Source organism: Pangasianodon hypophthalmus, chromosome 19 (assembly GCF_027358585.1).
Source record: "Pangasianodon hypophthalmus isolate fPanHyp1 chromosome 19, fPanHyp1.pri, whole genome shotgun sequence".
NCBI lineage: Eukaryota > Metazoa > Chordata > Actinopteri > Siluriformes > Pangasiidae > Pangasianodon > Pangasianodon hypophthalmus.
Genome location: NC_069728.1, coordinates 7094030 through 7109638, shown reverse-complemented (window position 1 = coordinate 7109638; position 15609 = coordinate 7094030). Strand labels below are relative to the sequence as shown.

General features: G+C 39.1%; 1 protein-coding gene across 1 annotated transcript; it reads left to right on the top strand.

The window, feature by feature from the left end:
* The first annotated feature begins 547 nt into the window (after positions 1-547).
* On the top strand, positions 548-15323 carry vipas39 (VPS33B interacting protein, apical-basolateral polarity regulator, spe-39 homolog). The gene is made up of 18 exons (XM_026944347.3): positions 548-632; positions 2084-2176; positions 4300-4396; positions 4494-4625; positions 4749-4775; positions 4869-4990; positions 6104-6196; positions 6311-6344; positions 6434-6536; positions 6704-6731; positions 6874-6947; positions 7042-7117; positions 7808-7930; positions 8052-8093; positions 9578-9754; positions 10017-10106; positions 12881-12985; positions 14081-15323. The coding sequence occupies exons 2-18, from the start codon at positions 2084-2086 to the stop codon at positions 14099-14101; spliced, it is 1437 nt and encodes a 478-aa protein (XP_026800148.3). The 5' UTR covers positions 548-632; the 3' UTR covers positions 14102-15323.
* Positions 15324-15609: the final 286 nt, after the last annotated feature.

Genomic DNA, 15609 nt, shown 5'->3' with positions numbered 1-15609 from the left:
TGATGTCCTACTTCTGAGGTACATCACCTGACCATCACACCCATATGTGTTTTTTTCCCCAAACTGTTGCCAAAATGTTGGAAGCAGACAATTGTGTAGGATATCTGTGTATGCTGTAATATTAAGATTTCCTTTCACTGGAACTAAGAGGCTCAAACCTGTTCCAGCATGACAATGCCCCTGTGCACAAACCATGAAGACATGGTTTGCCAAAGTTGGTGTGGAAGAACACACACCCCTGACCTCAACCCCACTGAACACCTTTAGGATGAACTGGAACACTGACTGCACTCCAGACCTCCTCACCAACATCAGCGCCTGATCTCACTAATGCTCTTGTAGCTGAATGATCACAAATCCCCACAGCCACACTCCACAATCTAGTGGAAATCCTTCCCAGAAGAGTGGAGGTTATTATAACAGCAAAGGGGGATTAAATCTGGAATGGGATGTTCAAAAAACACATATAGGTGTGATGGTCAGGTGTACTAGTGGTCATAATGTATAGTTTAAGTCGAAGGATGCATACGTTTTTACGCGGACTTTTATTTTGACAAGCCTCTGACGTCATGCTACCCGGAAGTAAAGAAAACTGACGTTTATGCCTCTGATTTCGTGTCGCTCTCTCAAAGGTAAGGCAACTCCGATTTAGTGTTTGTATTACTGTCATGTAGCCAGGCCAGAAGAGACATTATTGTTATAATGTTATTTGTTGAAGGAGTTGAGGTGCGGGTTTGCTGTTACTTAAATCTTCAGCTAAATGCTCCGTTTGAAAATGACATGACAACCTCAAGCAGCCAGCTGTCTGTCCCCAGCAATCTGTCCCCAGCTGTTTGTCTCCAGCTGTCTGTCCCCAGCAATCTGTCCCCACCACTCACCCCGCTGTCTGTCCCCAGCAATCTGTCCCCAGCTGTCTGTCCCCAGCAATCTGTCCCCAGCTGTCTGTCCCCAGCAATCTGTCCCCAGCAATCTGTCCCCACCACTCACCCCACTGTCTGTCCCCAGCAATCTGTCCCCAGCTGTCTGTCCCCAGCAATCTGTCCCCAGCAATCTGTCCCCACCACTCACCCCGCTGTCTGTCCCCAGCAATCTGTCCCCAGCTGTCTGTCCCCAGCACTCTGTCCCCAGCTGTCTGTCCCCAGCACTCTGTCCCCACCACTCACCCCGCTGTCTGTCCCCACCACTCACCCCGCTGTCTGTCCCCAGCACTCTGTCCCCAGCACTCACCCCGCTGTCTGTCCCCAGCACTCTGTCCCCAGCTGTCTGTCCCCACCACTCACCCCGCTGTCTGTCCCCAGCACTCTGTCCCCAGCACTCACCCCGCTGTCTGTCCCCAGCACTCTGTCCCCAGCTGTCTGTCCCCAGCACTCACCCCGCTGTCTGTCCCCAGCACTCTGTCCCCAGCACTCTGTCCCCAGCACTCTGTCCCCAGCTGTCTGTCTCCAGCTGTCTGTCCCCAGCACTCACCCCGCTGTCTGTCCCCAGCTGTCTGTCTCCAGCACTCTGTCCCCACCACTCACCCCGCTGTCTGTCTCCAGCAATCTGTCTCCAGCACTCACCCCGCTGTCTGTCCCCAGCATTCTGTCCCCAGCTGTCTGTCCCCAGCACTCACCCCGCTGTCTGCCCCCAGCACTCACCCCGCTGTCTGTCCCCAGCACTCACCCCGCTGTCTGTCCCCAGCACTCAGATACACAATGACTGGTGGTAATGAATGCTTTAGTCATGTTTAGCAAACACTGCAACAATGTCTCACGTAGGGCTGAAAAAGAAAGGTGGGAACAAATGCCTATAGGTAAACAACTATATATACCTATATCATTATCCATGTAGGTAAACAGCTATATATACCTATATCATTATCCATGTAGGTAAACAGCTATATATACCTATATCATTATCCATGTAGGTAAAGAGCTGCTATAACATTATCCATCTAGGTAAACAGCTACTATAACATTATCCGTAGGTAAAGAGCTGCTATAACATTATACAGGGAGGTAAACAGCTGCTATAACATTATCCGTAGGTAAACAGCTGTGAGTGATATCCAATATAATAACTAGTTACCACATTCTGGTTGTAGATGAGCCGAGCTAAACCAGAAGACGATGAATACTGGAACAGCTCCAAATTCAAAGCTTTCACCTTTGAGGACGATGACGATGAATTTACCAAGGTAAGCTGAAGGCTGAGACATGTTCTCCAGAACAGAGTCCAGGGATATGAAAATATGTTTTCAATCGAATGCTTGCAAAAGATTTGTGCTTATTCCAGAAAAAACAACCATGTCTCTGTTCCACATGCATTACATGTGTCAAAAACATTTGTTGGAAAAATGTTTGGACACACCCTGTTGGGTATCTGTTGATAAACAGAGTCAAGGATGTTTCATATGAGCTTCATGAAAGCTTATCCGTGGCTTATCGGTGGGTTTGGCAGTGCAATCACACTCCAATATTTTGGCAAACCTACAGTGGGTACACCTTTACTTTTTGCACACTTTATTGGGTTGTACAATTAATTAAAAATGCATTCAGTGTACCTTTTCGACCATAATGACAAAGAGAAAACATTTTACATTTTGATTTACAGCTTCGAGTCTTTTGGGTAAATGGTGTCCACTTGGTTTTGCGCTGTTTCTCTCACTCTTCCTGGCAGATCTTCTCAAGCTCAATCACACTGGTTGAACTGGATGTGAAGTGCCATCTTCACAGATTTTCTATGGGCTTCATGTCTGCACATTAGCTGGGCCAATCAAGGACATTCAGAGACTTGGACCGAAGCCACTCCATCTTTGTCTCAGTTTCATGTTTTGGGTGGTCTGGACAAGGTTTTCTTCAAGGACGTTGCTATTTTGACTTCATTCATCCTTCCCTCACTTCTGACCAACGCCATGCTTTATCATTTAGATGAAGAAGAAGCCTTCATTTGTCTCATATACATTACAGCACAGTGACATTCTATCCTTTGCATATCCCAGCTTGTTAGGACACTGGGGTCAGAGTGCAGGCTCAGCTATACACTGCCCCTGGAGCAGAGAGGGTTAAGGGCTTTACTTAAGGGCCCAACAGTGGCAGCTTGGTGGTGCTGGGGCTTGAACCCCCAACCTTCTGATCAGTAACCCAGAGCCTTAACTTCTGAGCCACCACTGCTCCCATAGGGAACACTATATGGCCAAAAGTATGCGGACACCTGACCATCACACCCATATGTCCTTGAACATCCCATTTCAGATTTAATCCCCCTTTGCTGTTATAATAACCTCTTATAATAACCTTCTGGGAAGGCTTTCCACTAGATTTTGGAGCATGGCTGTGGTGATCTGTGCTCATTCAGCTACAAGAGCATTAGTGAGATCAGGCACTGATGTTGGGCGAGGAGGATATCTGGGTCACAGTCAGTGTTCCAGTTCACTCTAGTTCTTCCACTCCAACCTTGGCAAACCATGTCTTCATGGAGCTCGCTTTGTACACAGGGGCACTGTCATGCTGGAACAGGTTTGTTCCAGTGAAGAGAAATTGTAAAGCTACAGCATGCAAAGACATCTTACACAATTGTGTTCTTCCAACACTGTGGCAACATTTTGGGGAAGAACCACATATGGGTGAGATGGACAGGTGTCCACAAACTTCTGGCCATATAGTGTAGTAGCCAGTTGATGAGCAGAACCTGGTTTTTGCCAGATGTAGTACTTGGAGTTCAGCCCAGAAAGCTCAATTTTTGTATCATCAGACCAGATAATTGTTTTCCTCATGCACTCATAGTCCTTTTCAGAGCAAACAGGATGCACCTGTGCTCAGTTTGGTGTGCCTTAGCCAAAGGTCTGAATACTCATCTAAATGAGTTATTTCAGTTTTGATTTTTAATACGTTTTTTTTTTAAATCTTGCTTTTGCTTTGTCGTTATGGAATATTGTTTGCAGATTAATGGCCAAAAAAGTTAAAATAAAATTTTTAATTCTCTAATTTTTAAAACTTTCCAAACCCACTGGCTTTGTTTTGGGATCAGTCCACTTGATCTCTGGGGTTACTAATTATGAAAGAGAACTGGAAAATGAACATTTTGTTTGTAATTAAATTATTTTACTTGCAAAGCATTATATTCACAAATGTAATGTGATCAATTCTAAAATGCTATGGAATGTTATGTGCAAACATTAACATTAATCTCATGCAGCAAGAAAGCTGTTAAAACGTTTCCAAATGTATGCTTTGGGTTTTATGTATTTATTAATACATTTTAATTATTTCTTTATTTTTGCAATATATTTACATTACATATGTTGACATATTTGTTTAGCTGAAAGAATCCAAGCGTGCAGTGAACAGCATCCTGGTCGATGATGATGAAGATGATGATGTTGAGAAGGTCAGCTGGAGTGGGGAGCCTGTTGGAAGTAAGACAAACCTCACACTCATCACTTCCTGCTCCTTCCACAGAATACATTTGACTTTGGTCTTTACTTTGGACTTTTGTTTGCTGGTGAACTTCAGGTATCTCCTGGTCTGTCAAAGAGACGGCCTCCAGCATCCGCTCAGGTGGAGAGCAGAGCTTTCCAAAAATCAACACGGCCCCCTCGTTACCGAAACAAGGCTCTGGATACTCCCTAAGTTCTTTGTTCAGAGGTGAATATCAGATCATATGCTGCATTTACCAGGTGCAGGTGTGTGTGTCTGTGTGTGTATTTAAATACTATCTAGTTTTAACCTATTAATCAATTTTCTAATTCTCTGTTTGTTTCTCATCAGCAAAGAGCAAGCCTTCTTTTTCTGAATGTAAGTTCAAACACGCAAGCATCATTAAGACTGAAAGTATTGTAATTTTGAGGTGTCGAGTGTGATATTCTGACATCCATTTCTGCTTTTTAGCTTTTACTGACATGCCTGCTAGAGTATACGCACCAGAATTACGCAAGCCAAAGTCAGAGTGTCAGGACTATGGGAGTGATTGGAGCCCTGAAGAGACCATAAGGAGGATGCGGAAAGGAAAGGTAAAGTCAATGAACTCTTCTGTCCCCCCAGTGTGAATACCCTCCTGACTCCCTCCCTCTAAACCGCCCCGCCATCTCCCACAGCACTGCTGAATTATTGAATCTGATTGGTCAGAAAATGTTGGTTAATTTTCTATAAAAAGCAGCTCTCATGATAGTGCCAGCTGTAATCCAAATCAGGTATATATTAATGCACTCGTTCCAATAGGTTACAGTTTCTATAGTAACAAGTCATTCAAAGGGACTTGTATGGTGGACGCTCCATAATCTAAGGCTAATCATAAAAAATAAAAAACTATTTAACAAATAATAATATTTATATGGCAAAGCTTTCTGGAAGGAAATGTTTATTTAACATTTGTGGGAGGAGTCTCAGATGTCAGAGCTTTGTAAGTCACTAGGTTTTCCTCCATGCAAGAGTCTTCAAGATAGAGGAGTTTGTGCTTTCTGCTTTTATTGTTAACATGTCAAGCTGCATTTTATTTTCCTTGAGAGAGAAAATATAAAGGTTCTTTAGGGAACGCCTGTTTATAGCTTTTATACTGTAAGTGATAACAGGAACTAACTCATTTCCTCAACATTAAATGGATAAAAAGTATTTAGTGTGTGTGTGTGTGTGTGTGTGTGTGTGTGTGTGAGAAAGAGAGAGAGAAAGAGAGAAGCAGTGGTTCCTATCCTGAATATCAATATAACATAGTACAGCATTTTACTTTTCACATTCTGTTTGATAGAAAATAAGTACACAATATTGATGCTTTTATTATTATTATTATTATTATTATTATTATTATTATTATTATTATTATTCCAGAATTGAAAGTATTAACACTTCAGTATCAATGTACCCATAACTACCAATACTGTACAAATGGACACGTAGCATAAGACCTACATGACTGCGGAGATGTTAGCAACAAGCTCTCCTCTATAATTCCATGTTTTTATTTTTATCATCATATACAGTAAGTTCCACGTGACAGCTGGCCATATTTATAAAGAGCCAAAGTGAAAGTGATGTTTCAGGTTGAATCTATGATCAGATCTTAGATCATAAGATTGGTGTTTCTTGTTAGCTGTTTAATGTGACATTACAAAATATATATATTTGTGCAGGCATATTCTCTGGAAAGGTTCCGCTCTCTACAGGACAAATTGCTGCTGCTGGATGAAGCAGTCAGTGCTCACGATGGCAACATAATCACTGCTGTAAGCATCCCGTCCTGCTTTTCATCCACACTTTTGATTCATTAAGAAAAAGAACATACACGCAGTGGGATCTAGTGCCTGGTCACTGATATGAATTACTTTCTTCTCTTGTAGGTCTTAATATATTTAAAGAAATCATTAAGTAAAGGTAGGCAGGTATAATTGATTGACTTTTATTTTTTTGTAATGGTTATTGCTTTTCATTTTGCATTCTTTTTTGCTATGACATGTTTGCAGAAATCCTCTTCCGAGTGTTGATGTTAAGGGAAGTAGCTTTGCGGCATTACGTTCATTATCTGAAAGAAATGGGAGAGCAGAAGCTTTTGGTGGAGTTAATGAAGTAAGTCGACATTTTGGACCTATTTAAACCCTGTACTGAATAGTAGCTAGGTTGCTGATGTAAGACTAGTTAATGGCTTTTTGCCTGTATGTGTGTGTTTTTGGCTGTATTTGTGTAACTGCCCTTTTTCCAGTGTAATCAACTCTTATCAAATGACTTTGTAACAGGGCACTTGGCAGAGCAGAGGATATGGCGGTAGGTGCCATCCGATTTCATCATCGATTTATTTAAAATTAGTTTTCACATTTTGACTTCCTTAATTGCTTCTTTATTCCAAAATGTTGAAACAACTGTATGATATGCAGCACTGATAGGCATTTTTTTAATACTCCTATAGTTAATGCAGTACAAGGAGCACATGAATATTAAAGATGAAGGCGAAAGGAGAGACTTCCTCAAAAAATCTCTGAGGTATACACAGACAGTACAACAGAGTATAACTCATCTTTTGTAATGTTCATGAGAGGTGCTGACTGTCTCTCTTTATCTTGCTGTTTGTTATTAGTCTTCCTTTTTCTCAAGACGATGCCACTCACGTGCAAGACCACTACACACTCCTGGAGAGACAGATCATCATAGAGGTGAGAGCTTAATACACAGGAAACCAATTCTGTTGTATGCCTACAAATTGTGTATGACTGTAGGGTGAGGTCCGGACTTGAAAATATATAGCTATATACACTCACTGAGCACTTTATTAGGAACACCTATACACCTACTCATTCATGCAATTATCTGATCAGCCAATCGTGTGGCAGCCGTGCAGTGCAAAAAATCATGCAGATACGGCCAGCAGCTTCAGGTAATGTTCACATCAACCATCAGAATGGGGGGAAAAATGAGATCTCAGTGATTTTGACTGTGGCATGATTGTTGGTGCCAGGTGGGCTGGTTTGAATATTTCTATAACTGCTGATCTCCTGGGATTTTCACGCACAACAGTCTCTAGTGTTTACTTTTTTAGAATGGTGCAATAAAGAAAAACATCCAGTGAGCAGCAGTTCTGCAGACAGAAACGCTTTGTTGATGAGAGAGGTCAACGGAGAATGGACAGACTGGTTCGAGCTGACAGAAAGGCTACAGTAACTCAGATAATCACTCTGTACAATTGTAGTGAACAGAAAAGCATCTCAGAATGCACAACACATCAAGACCACGTCGGGTTGTTTTGAGAGCAAAGTGGGGCCCTACCCAGTATTAGTGTAGTGTTCGGTGAGTGTATATCCTTCTAATATTTCAGTTATTAGACTGTATTCTATATGCTTTTTTAGGCTAATGACAAGAAGGGTGAGGCAGAAATTTTTAAGAAGTTCCCCAGAAAAGCTTCCATCTTGAACATGCCCATTATCACCACTCTGTACTACTCCTGCTTCTACCACTATGGAGAGTCTGAGGTAAGCACACTCAGGGTATTCATGTTACAGCATTTCTAGGAAAGTCAGAGCATTATGACAAACGTATTGTAGATATTTATATGTCTGTCTTTGAAGTTTTGGCATGTGTGTTTATATGCAGGGTACTTTCAGCAGTCCAGCTAACATCAGAAAAACCTTCAGGGTAAGTCACACTCCATATTTCTCAAGCTATATCACATTGCTGCATTAATGGTTTCACAAGTGAAATCAGTTGTTTTTATTTTTTAAATCATGTATCCTACTTGTCACCTGTCTTTGTTTTTCTTGTTTTCCATCTCCACTATGTATGATGGTGCTGTAAGCAAAAAAAATTGGATATTTTAATATTTGCTATTGACAGTTTAGTATCTTATTTATTGCATAGACTGAAAATTATGCTAATTATTGGTTTCTGATTTACACAACATTTACAACAAACGTGCCAAACGTGTGTGTGTGTGTGTGTGTGTGTGTGTGTGTGTGTGTGTGGTGCTGGTACAGGTATGCAGCAGTTTAGACTCACTAGTCATTATATACTCATTAGTCGATGCACATTGTAGGTGTAATATTTGCCACTTTGTTATTTTTCTATGCACAGCCTGCATTAATCGTCCTCAAAGCTTTCATCTGTTTTAGTTTCTGACAGATGGACTGCTGTTGTGTAGATATTTGTGGTTGTAATGCTGTTGTCAGTCTAGCTGCAACACTGAGGTGTTTAAAAATCCAGGACTGCAGCTGCACTCGTACTAGTGCCTCACATACTCTCACGTCACTGTCACTGCTGCACTAAGAATGGACCAACAGCACAACAATGTCTGGTCACTAGTGGTCCTTTGGAAGTTTCTTTTCGTTGATGGATGGAGTAGCTACATACAATTCTTTGCTTACAAAGGTCCAGCTGCTTACAAATCAGCTAACATGATGGAATAATGACAACAGTTACCTTTTAAGGCCATTAAACATTAGTGATTAGTTCATAACTGTAAATAAGACAAATCAGCTTAAACTTTTGACTCAGTACTCTGAACAGATGAAACACCTGTTCTGACCTTGAATCGGAGAATAAACACATACTTCTCTGTCCATTCATCTTTAAAAATTAGTTTTTTGTCACTGACTTTTTACAAGTCATAAATTAATAAAAAAAAACTGTATATCAATATATGTGAAAATTCTTCCCTTTCTTGATGAAATGCCTAAATAAATAAATAATCTACATACATGCACGTGACACATCCAAGCCAGAACTGAGGATCTGCTACAGAACACATGATGGTTCATGTTTTTTAAAAAAAATGGAGCCTACAGCCTCTTTTTTTTTATATGTCAGTCAGATCCGCTACAGTATTTTCGACTGCTTGGTTCGATCTTGGTTAAGTCTAAACCGGACCATGGCCACTAGTCAATGACCTCTAGAGTAGTGGTGGGCTGAACTTCTGTGCATGAGCTACTATCAGTAGTTGTTTACCTGTTTAAGTGGACCTGATAAAGTGGCCAAAGATTACAGGTGCATGGAAGGTGTACTTAATGTACCCTATGAATTAGTGTAAATATTTGCGTTTGTTCTTCATGGACGGATATATTATATCAATAACTGTGTCGATGATGTGATGGGAATTATCATGCACAAAATATTTTCTTTGGTAGATTTCGGAAAAGCAGTACATCCTCACAGCACTTGGAGCTCGGGCAAAGTTGAAAAACTGGTTTGATGTGGACACTTTATTCAACACCAAGACCTGGCTGGGTTACACCAAGAAGAGATCCCCCATTGGCTTTCACAGAGTGGTGGATATCCTGCAGAAGAACAGCGCTCCTGTTCAGGTGCATCTCTTTCAGTGACGAGCTTCTCTCAGCAGGGGGAGCTGATTAGCAAACGCTGTTTACTAGTCTGGGTTAATATTTTTGTGATTTACAGACAGCTGTGGTTAACCAACACTTATCTGTTGAATGCCAGTTTGAGTTTTTTTTTTTTTTTTTTTTTTTGTGATCACATTTATTTAACTGTCTTGATTGCACTCTCAACATGTAACCTTCTTGTAACATCAGTGCCTCAATAGGTAAACTCCTTCTCCTTTTTTTTTAGGTCTTGCAAGATTATGTGACTCTGATTGATGACTCAGAACTGAAGCTCAGTTTGGCTCAGAAGTATAAATGCCATGACGTTGTCATCGATGTGAGTGCAACAGTTTTAAAGTGTACAGTACATTATCCAGGGGTGGACAAATGATAAATGTATTATGTAGCCCACTAAGCGAGTAACACTTCAGTGTGCTGCCCAGTCCCTTGTTTTGGTTGCCCAGAAACCTAATTGTTTAAAAGTGGTAGCTAAAATGTAAGGAATAAAACATTAAAAAAAAAATGTTACAGGAAAATAATTGCAGACAAGGTGGTGCTTTAACATCACATCCCAGAGTATTTTATTTCATTTTACACCACAGTAATTCTGCACCTCTAACAATTTCTCAATTTCTTCAATATTCTTCATACTCACATGTATGTTGATGAATGCCAATCATCCATAAAGTGCAAAGCGTATTCAGAGCGCAGCTGATTTACAGCAAAGCTAACAAAGAGCTAAAGGAACAAAAGGACAAAACCCCAAAAGAACAGGAATTTCTCAGAGGCATAACTCACCTTTTTTTATTTGGAATTACTCACATTTTTGCAAATAAAAATATATGTGTACATTATTTAGCCATGTAACAGCCCCTGAAGAAAACAAAATCTGGAGACAAATTACAGTGAAGGGGAATTCGATGGGTCATTCCATGTCAGTTCAGATGGGGTTGTTGCTGCATGATTCATTCTTTTTTGTTGCTTGTGACCTAAAACCAAAATCTGTAAAGTATTTTTGACTGAATTGTAACATCATCACATTTTGAAAAATATATTTTCTACTTAAAAAAAAATTCTTATCTGGGAAGCCATGGTTAGGGTTTAATATCTCCTGAAATATTATTCCCATGAAATTTGGCAGCCATAAAGACAAACTTGTTTACTATCTGTCCAAATGCTCAGAAGTCACAGTGGAAGGCCATTTTGTTTCTTATGGCGTCCTCAGAATGGGAAAAAGTGCAAAATTCCCAAACATGAGTGATGTTAGTAGCTTATAGACTCCACATTAGACACAGATGCTAAAAGTCCCAGTATGTGCTTAAACTACTATATTTCATTGACTTTGTGTTAAAATGAGGACTGAACAAGCAAAAGAATTCAAGATATTAACACAATTACAAAATAAGTTTGTTTGTTGCAGTGTCCTTCCAAGTTGTCTTCATATTTAAACTTAACAAGATATCAGCCCATGTTTTGCCTAGAATCAGCTGTACCCATTCACATAAAATGGCTATAGAATATGCATGACTTTATAAAGTGCTACATAAATTAAATCAGTACCTTTAAATGTCAGTAACCTTCAGTTATTTGAATTATAAAGAACACAGTTCATTTCCAGAAACAACAAATTATATAAAAACATACATTATTCCATAAGAACCTATATAGGCTATATACACTCACCGATCACTTTATTAGGAACACTATACTAATACTGGGTAGAGCCTACCTTTGCTCTCAAAACAGTCTCAATTCTTCATGGCATAGGATTCCACATGATGTTGGAAACATTCCTTTGAGATTCTGGTCCATGTTGAAATGATTGCATCGCACAATTCCTGCAGATTCTTCAGGCGCACTTTCATGCTGTGAATCTCCCGTTCTACCACATCCCAAAGGTGTTCTACTGGATTCAGATCCGGTGACTGGGAAGGCCACTGAAGAACACTGAACTCATTATCATGTTCATGAAACCAGTTTGAGAAGACTTTTGCTTTGTGACATGGTGCATGATCATGCTGGAAGTAGCCATTAGAAGATGGGTAAATTGTGGTTATAAAGTGATGCACATGGTCAGCAACAATACTCAAATAGGTTGTGGCATTCAAGCGATGATTGATTGGCATTAACAGGCCCAAAGTGTGCCAAGAAAACATTCCCCACACCATTACACTACCTCCACCAGCCTGGACTGTTGTGTGGCACACAAAGGTACCAAGCTGAGGTCCTCAGATGTAGGCCACTTGAAGGAAACTGCTGATCCACTTGGGTGCATGTCAGAACGTGAACCTGGGCCTTGGTTTTGCTATCAGTTAAATTTCCATTAAAGTAAAGATATTTTATTACTTGCTCTTTTGTTTAATACCCTAAAATAATATGCTAAATCTGGGATCCAGTAAAACAGTTTAGCTTATATGTGTATTGTTGCATAGGCAAAAATAAGGATCATATCTAGATAAATTTAAACATGAAGAAAGCATGGAAGGACATTACAACTTGAAACATAACATGACCATGTTGAACATCTTGAATTGTTTTGATTGTTCAGACACAAAGTTAATAAAATTTATAGACATTTTTAAATTAGAAAATATATTTTCAGGGGAGTGAAAAAATGTGATGTTAGAATTCATTAAATGTGTGTAATTGAAATAAATAAGCTATTTAAACTTCTGTATATCTGTATATAAAATTCCTGTAACATGTCTCAATTATACGATTTGAAGGCATTATATGAAATTTGCACAACCTCAGGAGCTGTTGTAGGATATTAGCATTTTGCCAAACTAGTAGGATTTTCCTGAAGACCACATTTCTTGTGTAAATGTTCCTATGAATGATTTATTGTATCCAGCTTTATAAATGAGGGCTGTTGTTATGCAGTGTCCATGACACAAGCTAGCTCCTTTATCACTTACATTATAGCAGCTATAAACAGTTGTTTCCTCACCAGCCTCTCCTTGCACCTTGTCATTACTGAGAAACCACAAAAGCATGAAGACTTTCCCATGTTACAGCTTTACCTCTGACTCTTAAGTTCCTAGGGATTTGTCTGCCCCTGATTATTAAATAATCTGAAGTTTATTTAATACTTTGTTTATTTTCCCTCAGACATACAGAGACCTGAAAGACCGTCAGCAGCTGATCGTGTACCAGAGTAAAGTGGAGCGGGGTTCACGTGAGTACAGGAAGATCGAGGAGATCCTTAATAACACGGTAAGTGGAATCAGCTGCAGTCTTTTCTTGTTTTTTTTTGCAGTGATATAATCTAAGTGAGTACACCTTGTCAAGTTTTAAAGGGAACTTATGCCACAGCGTACTTAAATTCTCAGTGATGATTGGCCAGAAGGTGTTGTTTAAGTAAGGAATAACACACATCAGACTGTGCCATTATACGAAAATAACCAAGCTATAACTTTAGGTTTTCTCAAATACAAGAGTGAGTCTTCAGTGTAACAAATCTCAATGATGGGCAAGGAGGAGGCGGGAACTGAGTAAACTTAAACGTAACGTTTAATCGTAAACATAACATGAACATAACGTAAAACACAAAACGCGTGCATCTCTCTCCCAACTGAGCTTTTTCGGCGGTGACCGAAACTCCAGGCGTGCGTCCTCGGTCATATAATGGCACAGTCTGTTGTGTGTTATTCCTTACTTAAACAACACCTTCTGGCCAATCAACACTGAGAATTTAAGTACGCTGTGGCATAAGTTCCCTTTAAAACTTGACAAGGTGTACTCACTTAGATTATATCACTGCATATGCTTTTTCAAAAAAAAAAAACAAGAAAAAACTCCAGGCATGCGTCCTCACAGCCGGGCCCCTCCCTCCTGCTTGTCACATTCAGTAATATGACAACCTGCATTTTTTTTTTTGCCTTATTAACTTCAACAGAGAGGGGAAAAACAAAGCTAGTGTGGGAACTCTTTATAGCCATTATAACATTCAGTGCGACTATAAATGGATAAAAAGTACAATATGGCATTCTGTAATAAATTAAAAAATAAATAAAAAATTGTTAGTGGCAAGTTGATGTGATATAAGAAGAATAAAACATTTCAGGGCATGCTGTTATAGGAAAATGATCATTTCTCACAAACCTCATATTAACATAGTTAGAAAAGAATTACAGAAGTAGGTGCTTTGGAACCTCAGTATTTAAAAACAGCAAAAAAAAAAAAAAAAAAAAAAAGAGGAAATATAGTAATATCTGTAGTAATATCCATTTTATAACTGTGTTCACTGGGCATGATATCGCTCTTATAAATTCATTCTTCTAATATTCAGACATCTTTTCTCTCTAACAGCAAATCCGATGGAAGAACTGACATTTGGATAGAAGAAGAGATGTTTTATACAGATGTTTTGATATGATCATGCTCAGAGACTTCAGCTGACAGTCAGTGCTTCAGAGGATCTTCACAGACAAGTCAGAGAGCAGCCTCAGCTTTCAGCCACGGCGCAATGAAGCCCAACATCTCAGCCATGGCAACTACAACATGTTTCATGTGCTGTTTCATGTACTGTCATTTTCCATTTCCGTTTTTGAATTTATTTTCCTGGTTCATTATGAATGCAGAGGTGCAATGTGTCCGTTTGCCAACAAAAGTTGAACTTGGAGGTGTACAAATACCAAATATTCCTAATCTACAGTAATGCCTGTCCATACGTCAGTAGTCCTGATGAACTGATGAACTAATGTTTTATATAAAAAAGTGAAAGTTAAAGTATTTAATAAAAACCTTTTAAAACTATCAGTTGATAGATACTTAATAAACCCCACATTTTTGCATTGCTTTTTTTTATTTTTTTTATTTCAGGTTTACTCTTAAAAATAAAGGGGTCAGAAAAGATTCTTTAGAGCAATGCCATAGAGGAGTCTCTTTTTTGTTTCTGTAAAGAGCCATGTCAAAAGGTCAGACGTGTAGCTTATAATACATTGGAAGCTTCATCTGAGTGAAACACTGAAAGTGGACAAACATTTATTTAATATTACTTTCCATGTTAAATCTTATGTGAAGTTGGTGTTGTTCAGGGGATGTGCCTGTGAGACTACATGACTGCCAATGTGTTAAAGTGTTGCCAGCTTAGTGACTTTGTTGCTAGATTTGGACTTTTTGAACCACTTCAGTGACCTTATTTCAGAAAAGAGTCTAGCGACAAATCTAAGCACTTTTTGACCAGACATTAGCCACTGCCCTGAACTCCATACAGCTCTTCAGCTACTGGTTATACAAGTCGATGCCAAGTTTATATTAATGTGCTTTGTTCTAATATGGTATTGTTTCTATAGTAACATTGACAGGGACTTGTACGACAGATGATCTGCATAACGTGTGGCTAATAATCACCAGATTAAAATAACTTGTATAGTCATTGGTATCGTGGAGTTGAAGATGTTTATTTCATATTAATGGAATGAATCAGTATCAGTGATTTACACCTCAGGAGGACTTTACACTTTTTTTGTCTTATTAACTTCTAGAGAGAGAAAAAAGAGAGGCTACTGAGATGACATGTTTGTAGATGCTATGAGTGATAACAGGAACTAACTTCCACAACATTAAATGTAGTATATATATATATATATATATATATATATATATATATATATATATATATATATAGTTAACTATATATAGTTAAAAGCATGACGTGCTGTTCATTAATAAATGAAAATTGGTTAGTGCTGCCAAATTATTCCTTACTTAGGCTATATTTCTATTCTGATAAATCTCTATTCTAGTCTGTGATGCATATGATCACAAAGATATTCAGCTAATATGCAAATAAGTCTATGATGTCATCTAGCGACTTTTTGAGTATGTTATTTACT